The sequence below is a fragment of the Pelodiscus sinensis genome, chromosome 4 (genome assembly GCF_049634645.1).
Source record: "Pelodiscus sinensis isolate JC-2024 chromosome 4, ASM4963464v1, whole genome shotgun sequence".
NCBI lineage: Eukaryota > Metazoa > Chordata > Testudines > Trionychidae > Pelodiscus > Pelodiscus sinensis.
The window spans coordinates 121,898,745-121,926,028 of NC_134714.1; the positions used below are offsets into that span (position 1 = coordinate 121,898,745).

The 27,284-nt window shown below is 39.6% G+C and overlaps 1 protein-coding gene across 3 annotated transcripts in view; it reads right to left on the reverse strand.

The window, feature by feature from the left end:
• Nucleotides 1–472: 472 nt before the first annotated feature.
• The window catches only part of KMT5B (lysine methyltransferase 5B), a 57,535-nt gene continuing 30,723 nt past the window's right edge, over nucleotides 473–27,284 (reverse strand). For all 3 annotated transcript variants that reach the window (XM_075928309.1, XM_075928311.1, XM_075928310.1), the window contains exons 4-10: nucleotides 20,183–20,348; nucleotides 17,456–17,565; nucleotides 12,184–12,350; nucleotides 11,553–11,572; nucleotides 11,326–11,462; nucleotides 8,075–8,271; nucleotides 473–3,161 (exon numbers count right to left, since the gene is read on the reverse strand). In XM_075928309.1, coding sequence (XP_075784424.1) covers nucleotides 1,690–3,161; nucleotides 8,075–8,271; nucleotides 11,326–11,462; nucleotides 11,553–11,572; nucleotides 12,184–12,350; nucleotides 17,456–17,565; nucleotides 20,183–20,348 — 2,269 coding nt within the window. In that variant the 3' untranslated portion in view covers nucleotides 473–1,689. The remainder of the gene's footprint in view (nucleotides 3,162–8,074; nucleotides 8,272–11,325; nucleotides 11,463–11,552; nucleotides 11,573–12,183; nucleotides 12,351–17,455; nucleotides 17,566–20,182; nucleotides 20,349–27,284) is intronic.

Here is a 27,284-nt window from a genome sequence, read left to right on the forward strand (position 1 = left end):
CATCAGAAAGTGTGTTTATTGGGAACATTCCATGTAACTTCATTTTTGGCTATGTGGATTAAGTTTTTCTACTAAACATGAATCTATTCTGATTTCTATATGTTAGTAGAAACAAAAGCACTGTAACAGCACATTTTCAGAATCTTCCTCCATTGTTTAGTAAAAAAAAAAAACTTGTAAGACACTGCTGTACATAGAATATATACCACTCAACTCAAACTGAAGACTTTTTAAAAGATCCATGTGCCAAAAATAAATAGTTCATCTACTAAGATTTATATACAAATTAATTTCCTTCCTTTCTCATCTGCAGCCCTCCCCCCCTTTGTACCTGCAGACTGTTCCTCTTCCTCATGGCCTTGTATCAAAAGCCAAACCCTGAAACTCTTCACTGGTATTTCTTTACTGTTATTATATATCCCGCAGGCTGAAATCTTACAAACTAAATAAAAGCAAAGAATTCCCACTGATGCAGAGTTTAAAACTAGGTTTATCATTTCCTATTTTATTGGCATGAATGTATTTCTAAACTTAAAAACCCTTCTGGTAAGTTCTCAATTTCTTATGACAAAATTTCTCACAACACACAAATATTTACAACATATACATATTTTTTCAGTCCTTTACACCGGATCTCAAAAAGACAAACATTTTTATAGGTTACCACAGAACAAAAGCTGTGACTTAGGTTTTTTAATTTCATAAAACTATCATAAGTTAAAGTGAATAGATTTCTTTAAATTCCTTGTAGCATTTTACAAGTGCAACAGAAAACTATGAAGAACCAATTTAGGATAGCTGCAGTTCATTGGATAATTGTTGCCTGTTGAAATCACATTGTTTCACAGCAAATTCTTGAAAAAATAAGCACCAATCATTCTTGCAAAGAACAGTTTTATCTAAAAGTATTGAAAAGTGTTAAATACAAGGTGTTTAATTTACATAACAAGCAATAAATACACCATATCCAAACTTGTATTCTGCATACTGCTACCCTTGTACATATAATGTACTAAAAAGTCAGCAAACTGTTAACACCTTTTTATTTCTTTTTTTTTCTTATTTTTTTCTTTTTTTCTTTTTTTAAAGAAATCAATTTGACTTCCAACCAACGGTTTGCTACTATAACAAAGGCCACAAACAGTACGTCTGGGACAGCATACAGTGTTAAAACTGACAAACTTGAAGGGGGAAAAACATCTAGCAAATAAATTGTAAAGCCGTAGATCATTGCTGGTGATATTAACATATACTAGAAAACTGTAATATGCTGCTACTATGATTTTTTTTTAAATTATTGTTTAGTCAGATATTTTTTAAGAGCAAACTAATGCTCTTACAGGATAAAAATAATTGTGGAGCCACATTATTGTGTTCATTGTCCTGCATGAGAAGTTTTGATGTCATTTTATAATTTTGCTGGAGCCTTTATTTTACAACAGAGCATTACCTCTTACTCTAACTCAGAATTGCACATAAGGAGGCTATTAAAAAGTACAATAAAAATCTGCACAAATCAGACTTAAGAATCAGTATGCTGTACACTTTCTACAATATTATGTTGATAAGTGAATAAACAATAAAGAAGTGCTGTTACTAAAATTTTCAGAAAGTTCTTCAGTTGAGGAATAATTGAATGGAATTCTTTGTTTAAAAATGGACATCCTGGTCAGTTTAAGACCTATAAGCTTATGCATTGAGCCTCAAAGACTGATCTTCTCTTCTTCTGGAGGAAATGTCAATGTCTATTGAATCCTTTCCAACTATTAGCCTTAATCGCTTAGCTGGAGGAAGAGGAATAAAATCATCTTCAAATTCATCATCATAGTCGTCTTCCTCCTCCTCTTCCTCTTCCGATGAAGATTCATCTGCAGTTTCTTCCTCATACTGACTGTAATCATCCACTTCCATTCTTGACTCCAAGAGAGAGAGAGTATCACTACAGCACATGCCATTTTCATGAAGGTCCTCAGAGTATGTCCCTCTGTTTTCTTCCTCTCGTTTTAGTTGTATCTTTAATTTTGTTGAACTGTTGCCTGATCCTGAGTTAAATCCATTATTTAGCTTTGCTACATACAAGTTATTGTCTTTTTCATGGTCTTTACTTAATTTGATGCTTATTTTCGAAGAATTTATTCCATCATTTTCTTGGTCATTTGCCTTACTGCTGCTATCATGACGCCTACGCAGAGTCAGTTTGGGAATCCCAGAACTATTTTCAAGGATTAATTGTGCATCATACCTAGTGATTCGTCTTTTCTTTTTACTTTTAGCAGTTCTAAAGCTGTCCTTTGCTTTGAAATTGTCAGATGTAACAATGGAACAGCCACCAGACATAGGAATACTGTCCTTATATCCAAGGGCTGTATCCACTGCATTACTTCTCTCTCCATGTTCAGAATGAGAGTTAATCAAATTTGGTACTTCATCTTTGCCAGATGGATTATGTGTAGGATCAGCTTCTTCTATATTTGCAGATGATTTTGCCAGTTTTCCCTGTCGTGATTTCTTTCTGGATATGCCCACATCATTCTTCTGGTATCTAACGTCCCCTTTATGTGATGTTCCATGAATCAGTTCATTTTCACGTATCACACTAGACGGCTGTTGTAAGATATCAGATCGAGTTCCGGTCAAGTTGTTTCTATAGGTATCCAACATATTTGGTTCAAGCTTTATGTCAGAGGTCTCCTTCAAATTCATTCTTGTTCTCATTGACCTCCTGGTTATGTATGTGCAGGGTGACATTTCACCATGCTCATAAGCACCTTTCACAGAATTCAGTTTATATTCTCTTGCTGCATGTCTTGTTAAGCATCCACCAGAGACTGCAACTTTAGCTGGTCCCTCTATTTCTTTATCCTTTTTAATAGGTAAATTTTTATATAGAACTACTTTAGGTTCTCTGAGAACTAAATTTCCCATTTCAAGCTTTCTAGAGGGATTCTTTTGCTCTAGCCTTTTGCACTGATTTCTCAATTTTATCTTTGAAAGTAAAGGCTTTGCAGGCTTTTTCAGTCTCTTTGGTACCCTGGAATTATTTATATGAGTTAGTTTAGATGAGGTAGAATTTGATGAAGCTGGAATTCTTGACATAGACTGTCTTGTTAATGCTCTACTCTTGCTGTTCTTTTTTACACCAATTGAAGATTTTCTGTTAGCTACAAAATAAAAGTTTAAAAAATAATTAAGACAAGTTAATTATCTGGTCTTCTGCTAGTATTGTTTAACTTTTAACTTAAGTGTGGATATAAGATTTTCAAAAATCAGATTTAAGTCATTATAAGAGTTTTCAAGTAGAAAAAAATAGTGACTCAGGCCCAAAGGTACTGCCTTATATAGTTACCAAAATACATTAAATTATAAATTCCAGTGAATTTGCACCAAAAGTGTTTATTTGTATTGAGTTTCTTGATAGCTTTATAGAAATTACCTTTGCACATCACTATTAGTTCTTGCTGTACATTCTTCAGGCACAGGAGAAGCTCAAAGCTCTTTGTGCACCCCGCCCCTTTTTGCTAGGAAGCTCAAATGACCACCTTTTCTTTTAATGGTTTTGGCTTGTATTGCCTTCTCAGGTGACACAGTATCTGTGTCCTATACTTGGGTGACCATGAAGGGATCTACCCAAAAGACATTTCAAAAGCACTATATTTAAAACATACTCTAAGATAGCAGACACCACTGTTTTTTGGACTCTGCGTATTCCCTGCCTTTTCTTTGTACTCTGACTTTCATAACAGAGAACAATTTAAGGACGTTAAAACAGGAACAGTGCTGCTATGACACTCCAGTAGCAAGTGGGAGCAAAATGGAATTGAAACGCTTTTAAAAGCAATCTGATGTCCGCTTATCAGTCAAGTCAAACTATTTAGCAATTTAGGTCTCACTTTGAAAATAAAAAGGTAGATATGACCACTTGCAGTTATATGAAGAGAATTTTCTAGTACTTCACTGAATAAAAAAATCTCTCAATTTCTTTTAAGATTAGCAGCTGTCTGCATTTACTTCAGACTAAAAATTGTATTAACCAGTCCCATTGCTGATGAGCAATAACACTCGTTGCTAATTCTAGAATAAGATTGATTCATATCTTCAGAATCAGAAACTGTCTAAAGAAAAATGATGGCCAGTCTACATAACACAGACTCACATTATCTATTAATTTGAACACCATTTTTCTTGTAAAACAATGTGTGAACATGTAATTCTATGGGAAAGTTAGTGATAGCAAGGTAAGGAAGATGAAATTTGATTAAAAAAAATCTAGTGTCCTAATTTCAATGGTATCACACTCTGCAGCATTGCTGGGAGGATTCACTGTTGCCTGGCTCCCAGCTCAATATCCTCCAGTTGGTGGAAATTTTGATAATACAATGGCATCAAAAATGGGTTGATTTGGTTATAATTCGAAAGCACTTTCTCCTGTGAGCACAATGGTACCAAAGAGGAGATATCTAGAACAATTATGTCCTTCATATTATGTAGCTGCATAGAAGAGGAAAAGTTTAAAAACAACCTTTTTAAAGAATGTACATCAATATAATCACATCAAGTATGCTGGACTCACAAAATTACATTGTGGCCCTTGACTGACCAATGTGTTATCAGTTAATGCTCAGAACAGAACTGGTTACTTATTAAAAAAAATGTTACAGATTCTGATAAAGGAAAATATGCTTTAAATTGATTTGCATCATCAAAAAAAGAAGTGGTGCAATGATACTGATAGTCAACTTTATTATGCCAAAAGACTTGCAATGAGGCGTTGGTTAAAGCATCAGTATCCAGCCACAAATTACTGGAATCCATCTGCAAATGGTATGCACGTAATTACGTAACACATTAGATAACAAGTTTACTCCTAAATCATTTTTGCTTTGATTTCTAAAAAGGATCAAGACCAATGAGGAGACCAAGAGTACAACTAGTAGCTGAACTTCTGAAGAATATCATCATGAAAGACCATAATGCTCGGTGGCATCTTCCATGCAATCAGGAGTACATTCATCAACTGAATTTGGCAAGGTTGGAGAGGAAGTACCTCAAGGACCAGAAAATGATGAAAATGCCTGGAAAAGTGCTGCTAAAGACAAGACTTGCCTTTACTAGGCCCCATGATATCGGTTTCAAGAAGTACACTTGATTCTTTTCTCCAGAAAGTCAGATCCCAAAGGCATCCAGCAAGAACAGTTTCAACACAAAAAACTGTACGAAGCAGTCACTCATAACATTGCATGGGAAGTGGGTGCACTGTCCCAAAGAGAGACCATGCATACAACACTGCATAATCACACTGAGTTCCACGCCAATGCATTATACCAAAAGCAGCAGAAACACTTGATGATTTTAATCCTACAAATTATGGAAGTCAGATGGGAGTTCACAACTTGTTTTGTACAGCAATGGTAGGAAAGTGGTGGTAATGGTTGATGCAGTGTTCACTTTATATTTTTATTACAAATATTTGCATGGTAAAAGTAGTAGTTTTCAATTGACCTCATACAAGTACTGTAGTGCACTCTTTATTGTTAAAGTGCAATTTACAAATGTAGATTTTTTTTTTTTTTTAACATCTAAATGCTCTTTCCCAGTTTTTTCCTGACAACATGAAAATGCCATCAAATTTGAAACAAAACATTAAGTATGTCTGGGATGACTTCCAGGGTAAATAAGCACCATCTAGACTCCTTAGGTGATGTTAAATGCCAAAAAGGGGCAATTTTAAAGCTATAGGATGGACTTACACTGGCAACCCATTCACGTATGATGAACTGGAGCTCATTAATATCATGATGAAAGCAGTCTTCAGTGATGAGATATCAGCAGGATACTGATGAATAAGAATCACTGGGAAAAGTACAAGTTCTTTGGCGTACCACAATGAACATTCAAATGTGATGGAAGATGTACGTTCCAGATGACAGTATCACATGGTCTTCCAAGTAAGCACCTACTGACATGACCAGTACCTTATGAGAGAGGCACCTTCTGGGGTTGCAAACAGATGGTAAAGTTGAGGTACAAACCCTTGACAAACCAGAAATCATCAATACTGGCCATGATTTGGCTGAACACTTCACTAGGAGGCTAAAGAAAATACTGGATCTATGACAAAGTCCACCTAATATCTGACAGGTATGTAGAGGAATATTTTTTTTTTTGTTAAAACACATTACCACAAAGGAGATTCCCTGATATTGCACCTATCCAATAAAGAATCACTGATACCATGAGTATCTCCAATGTCACAATGAAGAAGCCCATACATAAAAGTAGGAGTTAACTACATAACTTCCAGGAAAAGTGCTGCAGAATGCAAAGAATTATTCAAAGAATTGCTTGTCACTTGACATAATGAAGCTGCTGCCTTGCACTGTTCAGTGGAGTTTCTCTGTAGTGTCCATGAGAAGACAGACACTAGAATTATCTTGTATGCCATCAATGCCAGAGAAATGCTACAAAATTCGAGATTCCTGCACAAGTCTGATGCTCTAATATTCTCTGAAACAGTACTCAACACTTGTGCAAGATCCTGTTTCTGCACCTGCTGTTGGGGAACATAATCACTGTATGCCCCATAGAGATGTGTTCCGATCACTCAGCCCATTGAAAGCCACCATGCTGCCAGGTTTTCACTGTGTTTCAAGATGTGACACTAATGGAAAGGCATTTGACTCAGCCTTCAAGGACTCGCTCCTCCCTCTGAAATAATTCAAAATGGCTGGGAAAGTCGTGGATGAGGTGCTAAGTGCACTGAAAGTGTTCATGTATTGAGTTTACCACTTGAAGAGCCATATTGGTGATGTTTTCCACAAAGCAGACAAATGGAGAAAAATGGCCACCGAGAAGGGGTGCATTTATACCAGCTAACAGGAAGGCAAAACATCAAGAAATAAGATGATAAAACCTATCCAAAACTGCCCCACCTTATTGGGCATGGATGAATTTCGAAGGATGGATTGAACTCAGGAACTGTGTGTTGTAAAATACCACATGCTCCCAAGTCAATCATTCAGCTAGTCAAGTGCTTGCATGCAAAGACCAGATGCTCAACAATCTGTAAATGTTTGATAGCAACCTGCCTTGTACAGAGGTGTGCGAAAGAAGCATGGGTGAGGATCAGTGTGATGGGTCTAGCAGTGGTGCCCTAGTCAAGAGATGACACTCATGGAGGTTTCTGATGAATACATGATTTCAGTTCAACATATCACGACTAGCTTCCCTATAGTGATCACAGACCAATGCATTCCTGTGTAAAAGTGTAATTTAAAAAAAAAAAAAAGATTTTTGCAAATATCTACATTATTGTTCGAGGTTTGTCATTTTTGGTACTGTTGTGTTTGTGAAAAGAAGGACTTCTGAATGATACCCAACGTGACCCATTTCCAGTGACAATATTATCACATTTACATTAACTGCGAGGACTTAGGAGTTGGGGATGAAATTGATGTGGAACAAGTCCCTGCTGCAGAAAGTGACACCACTGAAATTATAATTCTGTAGATTTTTACAAATCATATCCTTCCCTTACCATTCTTCACTAACTTGCCCATCAAATGAGATTTTACTATATTATGCTTAGAATACTCAATCCCGTCTTGAGTGCAAGAGACTAGTCTGGAAGACATCTCAAGGCCCCTTCCAGTTTTATAATTCTATGCTTCCAAACAAATAATGTGGGTTTCGTTATCCACTTGAACTGCTCTTACTCATGATCACTCATATTTCCTGAATTTTACTACCATCTGTACTATTTTGAAACTCAGTAAATACATCCAGGCCCATTAAGACATTTTGTACTCTGGTGTGCTTTGAATCAGGAGACAGAGAAAATTCTGGATACAAATAGAATCTTTAGTTTATTTCACTGGTTCAGTTTGTCTTCATTTTTGAAACTTTCAGGGAAAACTTGACTTATTGGGTAAATTTTTACCATGCTCTTGAACAAAATTATACAGTGAAAAGCCTGTATGTTATTGTGTTTCATCAACATAAGACAGGAAACCCACTGAAGTGAAAGTTTTCTATTATAAAAACAAAGACTTTTTATAAAAGTTTCCCCTTTGCTTACTTGCATTAGCTTTTTCCTGAGTGGTATCTGCATCAGTGTTAGAGCTGACAGACTGGCTGTCTGAGTTTTTGCTGCTGTCACCCAACTTTTTAAGCCTGTTTAAACGTTTATCTGTTTCTCTCAGTCCATATTTGCTATTGATCACAGGAGTAGGTGCTGGAAGTCCCACTCTTGATTTAAAAGCACCAGTTCCACGTCTATAAAACAGAATAATATATATTAACATCTCAATATAGTAGTAAGGCTCTGTTTGATGGCATATAACACTTAAATCCCAGGTATATTTAGGGAAGGTAAGCTGATGCAACAGTTTCCAGTTTTTTGGTATTTAGTGGGCTATTTTACTACTGATATTGTAAAGAATTTGTATGCATATTTCACTTGCAATTAGGGATGAAAAGAAACTGGCATTAATTACTGAAAGAATAGATACTTGTCTCTTGCATTTCCTTTTAAAAAGAGATTGTCTAGTAAAACCTGTTTCAGTACCATTTACAAAATCCCACTTATATAAAATGAAGAGTACAAAAGTTCAAACAGTATTTGCTATTAATTCTGTTATGAATATTTCAATGAGAATTAACAATTTTCCCCTTAATATATGCCTTATGAAAAAAAATGAACACTATAATTGTAGCATGTGTTATTTTCAAAGGCTATGTCTAGACTGCAAGCCTCTTTCGAAAGAGGCTTTTTCGAAAGAGATTGTCTAGACTGCATGCAGAACTTTCGAAAAAGCAAGCTGCTTTTTCGAAAGAAAGCAGCAAGTGAGTCTGGATGCTCTCTTTCTAAAAAGCCCTGTTTGCTTTCAAGAACGCCTTTTTTCAAAAGAGCACTTTCGAAAAAAGGCGTTCTTCCTCGTGCAATGAGGTTTACCGCCGTCGAAAGAAAAGCCGCGTTCTTTCGATTTAATTTCGAAAGAACGCGGCTGCAGTCTAGACGCAGGTGAAGTTTTTTCGAAAAAAGGCTACTTTTTTCGAAAAAACCCCTGAGTCTGGACACAGCCAAAGTGTTATCAGGAACAGTTACTAACTGTTTTGTTTTTTGTAATTACAACCGTCTCCTCTCTTTCACTTGCATCTTTCTTCCCCCTCTGGATAGATAAAAACCTCAGTTGATTTGTTCATCAAAGCTTTACTGTTGGCCAAAAAGATAAATTGTCCCAGGAGACCTGGAAGGGGATGGAGATTTACCAGAGCCTTCAAGCTTCCTACTTTAGGTCTCCTGATACCATCTGTCCATGTAGCAGACTTCCATTTGTATCCTTTAGTGATTAGAGGGGCTGCGTTTCAGAGTTTGAATCCCCAAGTGAGGTTGTCTTCTATGTAATAATTGTAACTACCCACAATAATTAAGGGTACAAGAGACAAATGAGGTGAGACATAAACCTTGGTCTTTCATGCATTGTTGTGCTCAATAGGCCAATCCATTACTTCTTTCTTAAATAAACTGGTGCTACTTTGACAGGGAATATTCAGTGCCCTATTAAATTCAGCAAATCAGAGACTCTTTGAGCAATTAGGGTTCACAGAGAAGAAAGGGAGGGAAGTGTCAGGTGCTCTGTCCTATAGTGGAACTTTGCCTGCTTTGCATTTAGATCCTACTTCTCTGGCTATCTACTATGGGAAGAAAGAAGGAGTTTGAGCAAAGTCTGTTTCCATTCTCCACTTATTTGCTCACATACACATACATGTGATTGTGCTCTCCTGTATACTAGGGATGTTATATTTAGATTAATCAACTATTCGATTAGTCAATAAGGATTAGCACAGTGTTCTGCCTTTGAAATGTACAAGAGCCCCAACAGGGGCTCTTGTGCATTTCAAAGAGTGAAATGCTGCGTGGAGCCTGGGCCCAACAGGAGTCCTGCTGATCCTGAGCTCCAAGCGGGCGCTTCCACTTTGAAATGTACAGTGGGGACTCTTGTACATTTCAAAGTTGGAACACCGCTACTGCGCCCCTTCCCTCTGTCATGGAGCTGAAGGAAACTGGCTTTTAAGCTAGCTCCCTACCAGTGCTCCCTCTTGCTGCCTCTGTGATAGAGGCAGCAAGGAGTGGGGGGGGGGGGGGGAGGGGGGGAGAAGACTAGTCGATTAGTGTCAACTATCTGATAAGCTTTTGCTTATCGGACAGTCGACTGGTCAATTTGTCACTTACATCCCTATTGTATACACACAAAATGTGCACGTCGTGTACAAGTTTACACACAAAAATTGTATAGCTTACAACGATCATCTCATTTTCCCAACAGTGTACCCAAAAAGAGCTTTTAAGAGATACGTCTGCATGGCACATGCAGTCTGAAAGGCAATTTGTGCAGATGTACTTGTGATAGCTGTACTCTAACTAGCTCTCTGAAAAAAACCCAGAGAGAATGCAGACGCATGGGATCATCATCAGCTGAGTGTTGGGTGAGCTGCTGCAGCCTATGCCATGGTATCTCCACATCTATTTTAAGTGACCTACAGTACAGCTAATGCAGTTATGTCTACACACACTGCCATTCAAATTCAATACAGATCCATGCCCCCCATCAAAATATTGGTGTGTCTCTATGTGCAGAATTCATTTTTAAATGGAAATTGTTAAATGGAAATTGTTAGGCAAGACAACAAGAAGGTAGATCTCTTGAAATTCTCTAGCTCAGCGTTTCTCAAAGTGGTATTGCGGACCACTCTGAGAAATGCTGCTCTAGATGGATGCACTAAAGAAGGTGAACAGAGATACTCTGGATAAAATAAAAACGCAGCCAAAATTGCCTCTGTTAGTATGAAATGAGCCTGTGTAAACCGTAGGAGCATCACATCCGATGTCTGTTTAAACATACATAAGTTCTAACAGACTGTCAAAGGTAATACTCCCATTCTCATAAAAAAAAAAAAAAAAAACCAAGGTGTTCCCAACAGAGTACACACATAGTAATTCACAGCAGAATTGTGAGGATTCTCACAGTATCACATGGTTGGGAGGTTGCTAATGCTCTTTATCTGTCCAACACTAGTATATTAAGTCTGCACTTTGTTCTTTTTTCTGAGGAGTGGGGTAGAACGGAGGTATGTAGAAATCTGGAAAATATGTTCATTGTTTTCACAATGAAAACATTACAAAGATAACACTTTAAGAATATAACTTGGTTATACTATGCTATTCAAGAGATGTAAATACTTGTTCTTCAGTTTCACAACATGCATGTTATGTTGGCTCCCAGCATGCCTTCTTATACCTTACTGTTTACATTGTCAGTTATATACCTTTCACAGGTGTAACATTCGCAGTATTCATTGTTTTCTCCAAAAAAACCATCCCCATAGTAACAAGAAATTTCTTCACCGGGTTCAATATCCCTTAGAGCTTTCACACATGCCGTATCTCGACCAGTTGATACAAACTGAAAGTAAAGAGTAATCACTAAGATTAATTTGAGTGTTTGGATACAAAATAAATATACTTTTCCCCCCCCCCCAAGTGTTATGCTTACCTTACAGTTAGGTCTGCAATCTGAAAAAGGTCCAAAAGATAAAGTCAATTAACTGTTGATAAGACCTGAAACATGAATAGTTGTAGATATCTAAAGTAAGGTTTTGCTCTGACATCTGCTAGAATCTCAACTAAATACTTGAGGGTATGTTATTAAATAAGAATGATTTATATACAGGTGGACACCTTAAACAGCTTTTATGCTCTTTACCTTAGGAAGACTGAGAAAACTCCCCTGAGAAACGCACATCTCTTATATGTCTGTGCCCAACTCTGAAAAGATTTTGTCTACACTGCTATGCAGTATGGATTTAGGGACAGTTGAGATCTGCTATTAAGCAGATTCATCAGCCATTCCCCTGTATGTATGCTTGGAAGAAGCAGGGGAGAAGGAAACAAAGACAACTCTTCCCATAGCTTCCAATTAATTTCCCAGTCCACAGCTAAGCTGTTAACCAGGATTTAGGCCTTAAATTAGTAAACTATTCCAGATTCTGTTAATTATATTTCAGATACATAATTCAGAGTGAATCCAAGTAGCAAACTTTGAGGCTGTACGGCATAGCTTGCACATGGGAACATTTAAACAGAGTAACTTTTGTTCTCTTATACTTCCTATACTTGTTGCTTACCGTGGTTGATAAATGCAGCAGGACCAAGCCATAGCTGAGCACAGTTCTTCCTTGTGGAATACATGACACTGAAGTCATTCTCTCCATGTCTCAGCAGCATGTTCTCTTCTATTTCTGACAGTTCAGCAATACAACCCACCAGTAATTCTATTTTGTCATTTCGTTTCCTAAGTTTTAAAATATTAAAGATACAAGTTCCAAGAATTACAAAACAAGTTAATAAAAACCATTCCAAAAATCTTATCACAAAAATAGTTTTAAAACAATAGAATTTTTTAAAAAAACTGTTTAATGTCTTCAACAAAATACATGGACAACACTAGTTAATTCTTACACTTTTACACATTAATAATGTCAGTTAACACAAGAAAATTGGAGACTTGGAACTCAAGTCCTAGCAATTAAATCAGAAAAAAGTTTAAGTCTTTTGTTAATATATTTGTAATGTATACATATACTTTCAGCAAATGTGGATCTTAAACTATTATCTGTATTTAATTTAAAAACATTTGTGTTTACATCTATAATGCTCAATCCTAAACATTTTTAAGGTGGTGTTTTTCTTTGCTAAATTGGGATGGATTACTCAGGTGCTTAAAACACAGGATATGTGTAATTGCTTTGTTGAGTAATATAATACATATATTTTAGGAATAAAAATGTTGTACATACTTATGCTTTACCAACAGAAAACCAGAAGTGATAGAAGTGGGGGGTAGCAACAGAGTACTGTAAAAAACGTTCTGGGGTTAAAGTAATCATCCAGTTCATTTTCCACAGTATTTTCCTCCATATTCTTTTTGGTGTAACCTTCACCTAGAAGCATCAGCATGCCACTTGTCTTTTTCTCTGGTGCTGGCTCTATTGGCTGATTTGGCTCAGCATGTATTAGTTCAGCCCCAACACTTGTAGGTTCTTTTGTTTCCAGTCGTGATGCAAGTTCAAGAAGCTTTGTCTTGGCAGCATCCTGGACAGCAGATGAAAGAAACCGCATGTGCTTATGGCATAGGAGGCAATAAATGCCAGTTTGGCAGTTATATCAGGGTCACTGGGTATCATGCGATACTCCAGAGAGGTACTAATATCATTTTTGAAGGTACTGACAATTTTATTCTCAGCAGAAGCTTCATTTTTAGGGGAGCATGGAGAAGACAGTTGCAAATTGAGTAAATATTTGCACCTGACTGACTGTTCAGCAGACATTACAATTGTGGTGCACTTTAAAGTGGAAAGCAGGGGTAACAGATCCGCTATTAATTTTCATTGCTCAGCTGAAGGGAGCAGGCATTATTTTGTCTTGTTACAGTGCTATCAGAAAGCACAGCTATTATTGCCCACCTTTGTTCAGCGCATCTTTCAAACATGTCAGATTGAATTCCAGCGAGTTTTACATGATCAGATCAGATGAGGTTTCTGAACTTGAAGCTGAATTTGTTTTCTTTCTAGCGCTTTGATGGCCATGGTGCTGTGGTGGAAGTGCCTAAAACTAGTTGACTCACTGTGACAATTGTTTTCTGAATTTGTTTCCCAGAGAAGCCATCGTTTATGGCTAGGTGCAAGGTATGGGCAAAGCAACTGACTGATTTGTGTGTAACAAACCTTAACAAGTTAGTGCACACAATATCGCTTGCATTGTCATGGCCTACCAGTCCTCATCTTTCAACATGTAATTTTTGAGCAAAGTTTTCTGCTGTATGTTTGACTGGGAGACTGTCAGTTTGTAGAACAGTGGATCACAGCTCCCTATTTTCGATATAATGGCAAGTGACAGTAATATAGCTCAGTAGTTAATGCAGTCCAGCTGTTAATGGTTAAAGCTACTGTCCAATTTTTCAGAGAGACTTCACACAGGCTTCATAGCACTGTTCTAATCGCAAGGTCATTGTTGGTCTTGCAGGCACATGGTACTCAGGTTCCTCAAAGTTCATCAGCGCACAGAAACCAGCACCCTCAACAAAACTTATAGGAAGTGATCATGGTGCACAACAATTCCATCAGTTGTTGCTCACACTGTGCATTGCATCTTTTTTAAGAACTGCCAGAAACACATGTTGTCAAAGTTGTTTGCTGTGTGCTGTCTGGCTCGCATGAAACTGTTGGATGTTTCAGCCGCAAATGGTTGCTCATGGCTATCGTACTCCTTAGATACTTAAATGTAGACTGTGTTCTGCAGGGTTTAACAGTGTCTGCACTTGGCTGTGTGAAATAATTCCAGGCAGCACTCCTTTTTGATTGCTCCATCTTAACTATTCAGTAGCTGTCACCAACAGTAAAATAAAATGAAATCTTCAATACTGTTTCAACTGTGCAGCTGGCAGTGTCACAAAGTGGTGGGACACCAACCAAAGTTTGTTGTATTTTGCCCAAGAAAACAAGGACAGGTGGTAGCTACTTGAAGATGGCTACCAAAATGTGAGGGTGGAGGAAGACTTTGGGGAGAGGGTGGCAACAAAGACGTGGTATGAAGGCAACTGAAAGGACACCAGCAAAGTGTCTGGGAGGGAGGATTACTTAGAGTGAAACAAAGATATGTGATAGGAGAGATCAGAACACTCCAGTGTGAGGGACCAGGAGTGTTTGCGGAAGATTAGGTTAATGAGGACGAAGCAAAGCCCAAGTAAGGGAAAGCACACAACATCAAGAATGCTGAAATGAATGGCAGGGAGTAACACAGAAGCCCCAGATACCACCAATAGCCAGGACACTGAGCAAGCCAGGAGGCTATGGTTGACAGGCAATAAAAATCCTGCAGGGGTCAGGATGCTACAGGTAGGCAAGTGGGGACAGACCCAGCACCTTTACACACCGTCATCCCTGGACTGTACAATGCAGAGTGGCCGCTGGGGAGTGTGTCTGTGTTGTGCTGAATGATAGGAGACCCATGGAGTGGGGACCTACCTAGCGTTTTTGTGCACTGGCTTTCCTGGGCTGTACATTGCAGAGTGGCAGGTGGGGGAAATAAGATTAGTCGATAGTGCTAATGGATAATCTCCTGCTTATCAGTTAGTTCACTAGTTGCTAACATCCCTACTTTGGAGTGGACAATTCCAGATGGTCTTCCAACCAGATTCTGTTGATCCAAATAAAACTAGAAATAAAATCTCTGAATCTGAGAAGCCACTCAACACAGACAATGCTAGAACACCCCAAATTTGTGATGCGTCCAAAGATCTTCTCCAACCGTCACATGGGTTTGAGTTAGTTCTGCCTTTGCAGGTTTGGTCAATACCTGTAATGGTGGAGTGCTAAAAGATTTTTTTTTTTTAATTAAACCAAAAACCTACAACAGAAAACCTGGACTATCCAACTCAATCAAAAATACTCTTAAACCTTGGTAATATGTCAACCTTGGAAAATAGGCTATGCTGGATTATGGAAATGTTGTAGACCATGGGTATTTTCTATAATGAAAGGCATGGGATCTAGGCATAAGGTGATTACCAGCATCCTGCTCCCAGAGGCACCCATGACTCCACACCCCCTGCTGCTCCCAGGCACCATCTCTGCTTTGGGAGCAGTGGGGGAAAAGCCTCCAGACCAGTGCTATGCTGTGTTTCCATTTCCTCAGCTGGGGGTAAGGAGAGCAGCAGTGTCTCATCCTCCTCCCTGTGCCAGGATTCATACCATGGCTGATCCCGGATCAGGGACACCCAGATTACAGAGGTTCAAGTGCATCTCCCAAAAGGAGAGTTTGCATGCACAAGGTATGCTTGTCTCACAAACTGGAATATGCAGAAAGCATCCATTCCTCAAAGGAGAAACCCATTTTTCCAACTTAAAAAAAAAAAAAAAAAAAATCTCCCCTCCCCCCGACAAGTACATCAAATCTGGCTCAACCCGTATTATTGGATTTTAACAGGAATGTGCAAATCATTATTTCCCCCACTGTTGGGTCTTTGCCCCAAATTCTGTGCAAAGTGGGCCAAGTGAGGTGTCTAATGAAAACTTATACTATGTGGATTCTGTTTGTGCTACTCATATACATGTATGAATGTTGTACGTAAAGTTATGAATATGGGTTCTGTACTTGTATAATAACTGTTTTCTATCTGGGAGATAGCAGCAAGTGTCTATCACTCATTGGAGGGGTGTTTACTCAGTGGATAGCTATGCTGCATGGACACTGGCTCTTAAGCGTTGCCAACAAACACCAAAGAAATTCTGATGCAAACCTGTAGATCAGCAGATACCCCATGGCTGTTTGCCTAGAAAGGACATGGACAGGTTAGTTGAGCATATGATCTTCCCCATTTTGGGAGGTACCATCACTCAGGAGAACAATGGATTTCCCCACACATGGGCAAGATTATAAAAGAAGCCTGGTGGTGCCTCCATCTTTGTCTTTGCTCCTGACCTTCTCTCCAGAAGCACCTTTGCTAAGGACAGAGTGCCTGCAAGGATTCATTGACCCATCCTAACATAGGATGTACACCAGAGACTTTTAAGCTAGCAGTTTATTACATCTCTGCTAAGAACCTGCATCAAGAACTTGGTGACTGATGTATGTAGTGTGCTTTCTTTAACAATCCTACTCTCAACCTTTTATTTCTTTTGATTAATAAACCTTTAGATTTTAGATGTTAAAGGACTGGCACACAGTGTGCTCTTTTGCGTAAACTATGAGGTATAAATTGACCTGGGATTGTGGCTGGTCTTTTAGAACCAGGAAAACCTGTTCAGATTTTCTGAGACTGGTTTTCATAACCTTCCACCTCTATAAGGTGTGGTGCTGGTTGTGACAAGTAAAGCTGGAGCGTCGAAGAGGATTGCTTAATGAGACTTCCTGCCGGCCAGAATAGCAGCTAAAAAGTGCTCTCTGTGACTGGTTTGGTGCCTTATAGATGAGGATCCCCCGTCTTGGGCTGTAAGTAACCAAGATTCTAAGCAGTTCACCCTGATTTGACCTTCCCAATGGCGTCCCCAGAGACTGATATATTCTAACTCAAATCTTCACATGGACATTCCGCACTGAAGACTTATTTTTTTAAGTTAATCCTATCCTGTCAAAGTTATTTCAAAATTGTGTATAGAACATACAAAACGTTAGGTCTATAAAGTTCACACTGATGTATTACAAGTAAAAGTGGGATTAATTTATTATGTGGTGAATAGTTTAAAGAACTTGCAGGTTATGCAAAATTACTTGTGAACTTAACATTTCCACATTTACTGGTAATTAACTACAACTCTTATTGCATATGCAGATGCTTTTACATTAATTTTTTTAAAATGTGGTTATAAACAGAACTTAATTCACAGTTACAATGCTTACCACTCTTTTGTCGCAACAATTTTGGCTCCATTTTGCTCTGAAGAATACCGATTGCAAGGCAATATCTCAAATCCACTGTCAGTTGCAAACATTCGTAAATAAATAAATACCTGAATAGACAAAGAAGACCGAGTACTGCTGTATTAAGTGCACACACAAGTAATCAAGATTTCCATATCTTATGAGTCAACTATGTTCCTTTATAGCATTGGTTGCCTTTAGTTTGTGGATATTCAGGATTATGGATTTTAAAAATCGCACATATCATAGAGAGGTCTGCTTATTTATTTAGACCACCTGAATTTGAAAGCTTTGTAGGTACACATTAATATCCTCCATGCCTGTTAGTGTCTAAGTAAATATACAGGGGTACCTCAGGCTGCAACAAAGACAAACTGGGAGGATAAAGTTCAATTTTTTTATTGCATACTTCTTACGGGAGTCAAATATCCTTAGTTCTTAAGAGGACCAAATAGCTATGTTTAGCCTTTGAGAACAGGTTCATTATTTTAAAGCAACAGAGTCCAACTTTTGGTCAGCAGGCCTGATAAAGATTAGGGATGTTCGATAGCATGCAATTGAATACTCAGGTAACGGCGTAAAACGTTACTGGTTACATGATTTGATAGTCCCCAGGAGTATCCTAGCAGGGCCAGCAGCCAGTGTGCTCCAGTCCCACTCGCAGGGAGCCCGCTGCTATCCCGCACTGCTGACTCTCCATCAAAGACAGCAGTGCGGGGTGGCAAGTGGGAGATGGTCCATGAGGGAAGCTGGTTTAAAAACCAGCCCTGTGCAGACAGGCTATGCCAGCCACCCTATGTTGCTGCCTCTGATACAAAGGCAGCAGCGTGGAGCGGCAGCAGCCCCTTTCCACAGGGCACCCGAGCTCACTGCAGACATAGGCTCTCTGTGCCGGAGCAGCCTCTATCCGCGAGTAACTCGGACTTGCTATGGACAGGGACTGCTGCTGCGGAGCAGCCTCTGTCTGCGACGGGCACAGACTCAATGCAGACAGGGGCTGCTCCATGGAATGGAGCCTCCCCCCCCCCCCCCCCCATCTCCGTGCTGCTGCCTCTTGAAAGATGACTCCTTGCTGCTGCTGCCTCTTTATGTGTGAGGCAACAGCACGGAGGTGGGGAGGCAGGCGGATCTGATGCTTGTGGGGAGCTGGCTTAAAAGCGGGATCCCCAAGGGCACCGGCTCCCGCCTCCCCCTGCTGCTCCTTCCTGCCTCTGATACAGAGGAAGCAAGGGGGAGGGGATGCATGTAGTCGACAGGATTAACCAGTAAGCCTAGGCTTATCAGTTAATTGTGTAGTCATCTACATGTTGAGATCCCTAATAGAGATACTTCCCACAACAGGAAGACAGGACTAGCTACTGGATCTTTTGACTGTTCTATGGGAGAAGTTCCATTTGTCAGTTATATCCAAAGGAAGCTTGTTCAACTTGACACTCTGGGGAAAAAAATACTTGTAAACTGGTTTCTCCCATGCTTTATTATTTTTGGCAGATTTTGAGAGCAGGAAGCAATCCTGTCTTTTCTTTGGTTTTAAATGAAATATATTACCCTCTTTCTGGTCATAGCTTCCTCCTCCTTGGGTTTCTTAGTCTCCCTAATCTAGTTTAGTCAATGCTTCAATATCCATCACTTTGAGCTGTCCAATGAGATATGGATAATCAGATTTCTCCAGAGGTGGCAATGGCTTCTTTTTCCAAGAAAGAGCAAAAAATTGAATGTCTATCCTCTTTAAACTCTGCAATTGGGTTTACAAGAGGACATTAGTGTAGATCCTTCAGAGAATGTGAGAAACGCCAGGAACTCCCAAGATGTTCTTTTCTAGCTTCAGGATAAAAAGGAATCACTGAGACCCAGGGACATGATCTTCCTGGAGTACCCTCTTCAGGGTGAGGACCAGCCCTGATTCTCTGCCTAGACAGGGGAAGGAGAGGGAAGCACATTCTTGTGTCTTTGGAATCTTATTAGCTATGCCCAACTTGGCTATGGGCAAGGCAGGGCGAGGGCTGCATTATCCCATCCTCACTGGATTAATCTGAAATGCTTGAGGAGATTGGTGAGAGGGATGGGGAAGGAAGTCTGAAAGAATATGAGAGCTGACATGTTTGAGTAGCTCTTGAGGCAGGAGCCTCTGATTGAGGCTGCCAAATTAAGATTTTGCTAACAATCTGTCTCAGAACAGGATACAACTTTAAAACCAAGAACCACTCCCCTCAATTCATGATGAAATAAGAGGGACAATCTTAGAACTTGCCAATGAAAAGCGTCATGTACAACCACATTGGAGGAATTTCTCTCTCCCTTGACAGTCCTCCATAAGAAGCAGGGATGTCTGACTTCAATGGAGAAAAAACAAAAGTGGGGGGCCCTTGACAGAGTCAATTACAAAAGGAGACCATACAAAAGCTTGTTATCTAATGGGTGGTATATCTGTTTACGAGTGATGGCAACAAAAGAAGGCTCATGTACACTTTTATTTCTGGATTACATCTATGAGAGAGTTTTTGTGCATTTTATTTTATTTTTTTAAGTTGGGTTTTAAATATCTAAAGTAGAAAATATGGAGAGAATGGTAAGGCTATACAGTGACTTTATTCTCGTCACCTATCCTTTTTTCACTTGAGGAATATTCAAAATACTCCTCAAAAGGCTTCCAAAAGCATGTAAAATACATACTAGTAATCTGAAAGTAATAATAAATACACCTACATGTTCCTTGAACAACCTTTCCTGCATTTTGTTCTTGTTCAGAAAATAGTGCCGGGCCCAGTCACCTGACGTTAAGGACTTGAAGGCTTTTTCTAAGTGCTCATCTTTCTTAAAACGTTCAATGACCTCTTTCAACTCTTCCTGCCTTCCTTTTATAGGTCGAAACCTGAAATAAAAATAAAACCACTCTAAATCTACTATTATTCATCCTTATTCAATCCATTTATACATCTCATTCCATTGCTGGCAAGAAGTTTTGCACTAGGATTATTCAACTCTTAGCATCAAGGGGCTGTTTCACCTAGTCAAGGTTAGGTTCTTCACTCCCAGAGCTTTGTAGCAGCTTAAAAGGCACTTTAACGAATGTTTAATTGGAGAAAATTATAATTTTCTAACTATACAGTAGATCTGGTTGAAGAAATTTAGACCCTGTAATGTAAAAAGATGGGTTATCATTGGTCACTGCTCCCCGAATGACCAAACAGGAAATATGATTTTAATGCTTTCATTCCCTCTCTACCAAATAAAAAAAATTGAATAAAGTCAACCAACCACCATAACCTGCCAATCCCCCAATACTAATATTAGGTGAGCTAGCTAGTGTTTTGCTTTGTTATTGTATACTTCCATCCCTCTTTCTCCATCTTCTGAAAGAAAGAGGATGTGAACTTAAATACGAGAAATACAATCACAGTTAATCTAAAAGCACAAACAGAAGAACACAATTACAGGCAGACCCCGGGTTACATCAATCCGACTTAAGTCGGACCCCTAGTTACGAACGGGGGGGGCGCAGCTAGTGGGGGATGCCTCCCCCACTGTTGCCGCCTCTGGCGGCGCGGGGGGCACTTCCCCCCAGCAGACCAGGGAGACGCGGAGCGGCTTTTCTCGCCGCGGAGGACGCGGGCGGCGGGACCGCCGAGACGAGCCGCGGTCCCGCCGCCCGCATCCTCCACAGCGAGAAAAGCCACTCCGCATCTCCCTGGTCTGCTGGGGGGGGGAGGCGCACAGCTAGTGCGTCCCCGTCCCCCCCAGCAGACCAGGCTTTTCTCGCCGACGCCTGGGGTAGAGCAGCTGGGGGGCTGCCGGGTTGGTCCCACAGCGTCGAGGTGCGGCGCTGCGGGGAGCAACCCGGCAGCGCCCCAGCTGCTCTGCCCCAGGCGTCCCCAAGTCAGCCGCTTAACAAGGCTAGATGAGACCATCAAATCCCATTAAGTCTTTGAGATGGGTCACTGAGTTACTTGCACATTTTCATTTGTGCCAAAAAAATAAAGACACATTCTCAGAGACGGCCAAGTATGCTAAACTTCCAGTTTGCCACTTGCCTCAGAACAGAAGGCATTAAGGAATCAAGATGCTATTCTCTATCATACAATTAATGAAAGAAATTTAATCAAATACAACAAATAATAGCTTGAATCACTTTCTGCTGCAGGGGAAAAAAAAAACAACCATCATTTTTGTGCCCTTGATGAAAGTGGGAGGCAGCAGAGGAAGACTTCATGTTAGTAATGCCACTTCTGCTGGCATTGGAAACAACCAAACTCTCACCTTTCCACTTTTTATACTCGTGTGCTTTTCAATGGGTCTCTATTTTGTGCTCTCCTGAAACATAGTGGCTGAGCCATTTTTTACTGATCTTTTTGTAGTTTTGAAAAGATCTAAAGCCCCTGAGAATTTCACTGAGCAAATCATCTTTTGTAGAAGTGACAAGACCATACTGACTAGCTTTGTAATGAAGTCTTAAAAGGTGGTAAGATTTAGGTAAATACAGATGCTCTCCTACAACAACAACAACAAAATAAATAAAAAATAAACCCACTGATGCCATTTTTGGTTTATTGTTCCAAATGATCCTCTCGTAAAAGGACTATACCCAAATTTGAGTGGGGTTGGGGGAAGAGACTCAAGAAGCTGTGTTTTGAACAAACTCTGAAGAGAGCCCTCAACTTGGAAGAACAATATCCTCAGTAGTCTGATTGAATGCTTTTGCACACTAGGGAATTCTCCCTCAAACACACATCTCACCTAATGTTAAAAGGATAATTCCTTCCAATGCTCTGAAGCTGAAAAGACCCCCCCCCCCAAAACCACACCTTAAATCTGGATTTAATAACCATACTTAGCGGAGCCTTTTCAGACCATGCTAGATGAAGAATCCTAAATTGAAGCAGCCTCTAATGTTAGTTTAGGACTTATTGCTTGTTTTCTGCTTCACCTTTCCATTGTCTGATTAATTTCCTCAGTAAGGTCAAAACTACAAAGCACATCTACCAACTACATTGCATGAAACACTGTATACCAAACAGTTTGCATACACCTTTAGTTGCAATGGCAGTATCTCATCTTGTTTTACCTTTCAATTAGTCCTCAACTTTACTTGTTGAACTGACTAAATGGCTTCAGCAGTTTTATGGTCATTTAGACAAATAACATAGCTCCCCTCACAAGAGGCATCCATAAATTTGAGGACTACAGATAGAACAGAAATTCATGAGTGTTTATCTTCTAAGTCTGTTTCTATGAAGATGATATGCAGGAGTCTCAGCGTTGGGTCTCCAGTATAAATTATGAGGGAAAATACCCCAGTTCTTATGATTTTTAGTCCTCTGAGGTACTTTGTAGACACTGCCCTACTGATTATGCTTTGATATCCTGGAGACCCCAGGACATTCAAGCCAGTTCCTTTTAAGAAAAGGAAGCAACCTAAGCTACAACCGATACAAGTAATTTACTCAGATATATATATATAGGTAAGGTATCGCAAATAATACCAAAGAAGTCAACCTGAAAGGAAATGGAGGGCAGATGCACAACTTCACGTCAATATTTAAAAATTCAAATTCAAAGGAGATGTGGGTAACTAGTTCAATTAGAAGTGTGCAAAATATCTTCAGAGAAGCAACATAATTTTCCCTTTCCAAAGATACTATCGACATAAGATTTTCACTTTTGAGAGAGTAAACAGTTTGAGGGACGACTGTATACTCGTGAAATACATATTGTAATAGGGAAAGCAAAGGTACTGCAAGACTATTTGTTGTTTACGTTTTTCCAGTCACAGACTAACACGGTTACACCTCTGAAACAGGAAAATCAAGTAAGCAAGCAAGAATGCGACTGTAAAAAAGCCAAAATGAAATCCAATTTGCTACAATAAGGACATTATAATATAAAAAAAAAAAGCACAATAAGCAAAGAGTTTGGGCTTTTCAGAATACAAAAAAACCCAACAACAGAGACAAACAGTAGTTCCAACCTCAAGATCAAATCCAAGAGAAAGTACTTGACAATGTATGGACATATGTAGAGCAGCCACATGATCCTATGTCCATGACTGAAAATCTTCCTAAAACAGACAATGGGAAATGTCTTGTTTAGGACTGAAATCAATTAAAATGTCAGTTTTTAAACATGTTGCTCTAACAGCAGCATTATTGAGGAAATAAGTAAAAAACCCCAGGAAACTGCATTTTCCAAAGCTTTTCATCTACTACAAGAGCCATCCACAGGGTCTTTTAAGGTAAGGGCTTGGAGAAGGTCCACTTCTCTGGGATGGGGATGCAGGTTTTTGGGAAAAATTAAATAGAAAAAAAAAGACACCGATAGGTGAAGTCTCACAAAAATAACACAAAACCTATCAGAAGTAGGAAATGTTGGATGAGTCCATAACAGCAATCTTTACTGTAAAACCTGATATAAAGGTGAATCCCTAGTGCATGAAGCATATTAACTCTAGTTAAGGAGCTGAAGTCACTTCCATCTGGAAAATAATATTGTACACAAGGCACCTTAGAAACACAGAGTTGATCAAAGAGGCCTTCAACAGTTCAGTCTCAAACATAAAAGAGTGACTTTTAATGCTGAATTTGAAGCATCAAGATCAGATGATTGTCTTATGATAGACTAACATATAGTGCCAAACTAAACTATGATGAGTACAGGAAATATTACAAGAAGAAAAGCTATTTAAAATGGAGTCTATGTGCAATTAAAAAGTTGCCACAGATGGTTGGACATCTTTGTAGCCTTTTTCTGATAGGTTAGGAGTAGGAAGTCAGAAGACATGCCTAGGTACATACTGAAAACTGTATCTTGAATGTAATTAACTCTCAGTGAGCGTGCACAACACTTGGCTTGACGCACTGTTTCCCAGGGTTGGGTTGGGTTTGGATTTTGAATACTATAAATGCCACCCAATGAGACCAGCACTGTGTGTGCCAAACATCTTAGACTCCATTTTAGTAGAGCACAGAGAACAACTCTGGCACTTGTTAACTAGGTATGTTAAATTTCAATTAATCAGTTAATCAAGTAGTCAGTGGAATTTCCATTGACTACTCAATTAGTCAATAAGGGGTCACTTACTATCCTGATGCGCCTCGCCCTTTGAAAGGTACAAGAACTGTCCACGGCTCCTGCACATTTCAAAGGCATAGAGGCAGCAGAACAGTGCCAGGGAGGACTGAAGCAGGCCCTGCTGGCATGGGTTCCCTCTGTGCCTCTTTCTTTGAAATGTACATGAGCTGCAGGCAGTTCTTGTACATTTCAAAGGGAGAGGAGCAGCAATAAGGACCACTGCCAGCAGGATTGTTTCAATACCCACTTGTGCTATTTCCTGCTGCCCTTTACCTCACCTGCTCCCTGTGGAGAAGGTGCAGGGGGGGAAAAAAGGCATTTGCTTATCAGGTAGTCAACAACAGGGATGTAAGCAACTAGTCAAACAGAGCAAGAAACCTGATCAAGAAAAAGGAAGAAAAGAAGGACAGCAACCAGACTGACACACCAAATATTAAGTCCAGATGCAGAAAACAATATACCTCAAGCTTCCAGAAATCATGGGAAAACGAGGGAGAACAAATTATGTTTTATAGCCCAAGAGGGCCCTGCAGATTTTAAAATTTTCCATGGCATCCTGTCTCCATAAGCAGAGTAGGAACCTCACTAGACACCTCACATTTTAGTACTTCAGTGAAATGCTCATAGCCCCTCCATGATCATAAGCAGGAGAGAGTATTCTACTAAAGCAAGAATCTGGCATTTGATTTGTCAAGGAAATTTCCCCAAGGGGCTAGCAGCAATGGACCTGCAACAGCATTCCTCAAACAGGGATGTATTAGGGAATCAAAAAGTCTTGAAACTTTGAACCTCTTCCCTCTCCTTTCCCCTCCCCCCCCCAAAAAGCACAAACCCCACCACAAACCTTCCTCTCCAAGTCAGAAACTCTGAAACGTGAAAAGAGAATGGGGGAATGTCAAGCTGCGCATAGTCTCTAAAAATCTGAAAATGGAAATAGGGCTTTTGAGGTGCTACATCACTGTAAAAAGCATAACGCACAGAACCTGGATAAACTCCAAAAGGTTTGCTGTTGCAAAAGCAATATCAAAGTATTCCTGAAGTACATGGAGAATCAATGAGGCTTCTTTTCACAGAATGGTGACAAGACTCAGGTTACAGTAACAGTGGACAGTAATGATAGCATGAATCCCCACTGAGGAACTCTGGTTCCAGCCATATGAATCCATGATATTATAGAGCTAGAGAAACTGGATGAAGAAATCTTTTACTGGACTAAATTCTGTTGGTGAGACAGACAAGCTTCTGAGCTTACAGAGTTCCTCTTCAGGTCTGGGAAATGTACTCAGTGTCACAGCCAAATACAAGGTGAAACAAGTTGTTTAGCACAGTTAGTAGCATATACATCAAGGGACCATTCAAGGTGAAGTGACCTGTAACACCTCTTCTGTCAAAGAAGGAAAAAACCACTGTTGTAACAGCACTGAATACAACACATACTACGGCATGCAGCACAGACTTCAATGGTGCCAACATGATGGAATTTCTCAACACAATTTGTCAAAGTCTGTGTCTCAGAAGTGTTCATAGACCAGTTGTGTAGGTAGTGTTAGAACCCAGGATTGTAAAACATCATCCTCTACGAGTTGAAAAAACTACCAAGAGTCTTGGACTCCAAAGTGGTGATGAAAAGGCATCAAACACTCAGAAATGACCTTTCATACATACCCTAGGGTGCTGGTTTGCCTCACAGTACCGCTGCCTAAAATACACCAAGAAATCTTAGAAGTATAATCCTCCTTAAAACAGTTTGACAATGTCATACATGAGAGAAACCACAGGCCTTCACCAGTTGGTTACTGATTTAGCACTGGGTTGTGACAGTTTTCAACTAGCCCTTTCTGCCAGTAGCCCGCACAGTATCACTAAGAGCCTGAACACCATGCCATAGGTGTTATGGGTCTCTCTTTCTCTCTCTCTCTCCAACACTTTCTGCTTGAACCCAGACTGCATCCATCTGAAACTGACTGACAGATCCCTAACAATACCTCAATCTGTTTACAAGAATTTAAAAAGAAAATCTTAAGTGAACATATATAAAAATGTGAGCCAAGGAGAAAACTTTCCTGACCCTAAAAGTAACTGACCAGCTCAAATCCAGAAAACAGAAAAAAAGGAACCCAGATTCTAAGCAGAGGCTGCCATGAAAACAAGAGCTGTGCTGTTAGAACTTTAGGACAACTCCTGCAATAAACTCCTTTGCCAGCTTTCGTTATGGGGGAGGAAAAAAACAAAACAAAACACCAAAAGAAACAACTTAAATTGCATGTTCTGGGTTCTCTGAAGCACATGATGTTGAAACATGCTGATTAGGGCAGTCAGAGACAATCTACCTCAAAAGGGCCAAAAATCTAAGGAGATTGCTAAAGGACTCATGCCGGAGGCAAGAGAGCTAAGAATGCAAATTCTGTGTTGATAGTACCTTTAAAGAAAGCCACTTCCTTTCTTCTGCTGAGCTCGAGAATAGTAATATTTCAAATTACCCTGTATAGTAAATACTTGTTTCTCATCAATGAGATTCCCCAATAGCTGAGGCGGTTATATTAGGAGAGCGGGATAGATGATAGTCTTGTCCCGGTCTGGCCCTTGTAACTGAGAAAGCCTTGCTTATTAGGCTGTCAAGAGAACAGCTACAGAGTACCAAAGCGCCCTCTCTCTCTGAAGTTTCTCTTACCTCGGGGTTACTTAAAGTATCTTGAAACTCCAAGGTATAAAGCCAAGGGTCAGTGAGAGGCTTGCCTATAAA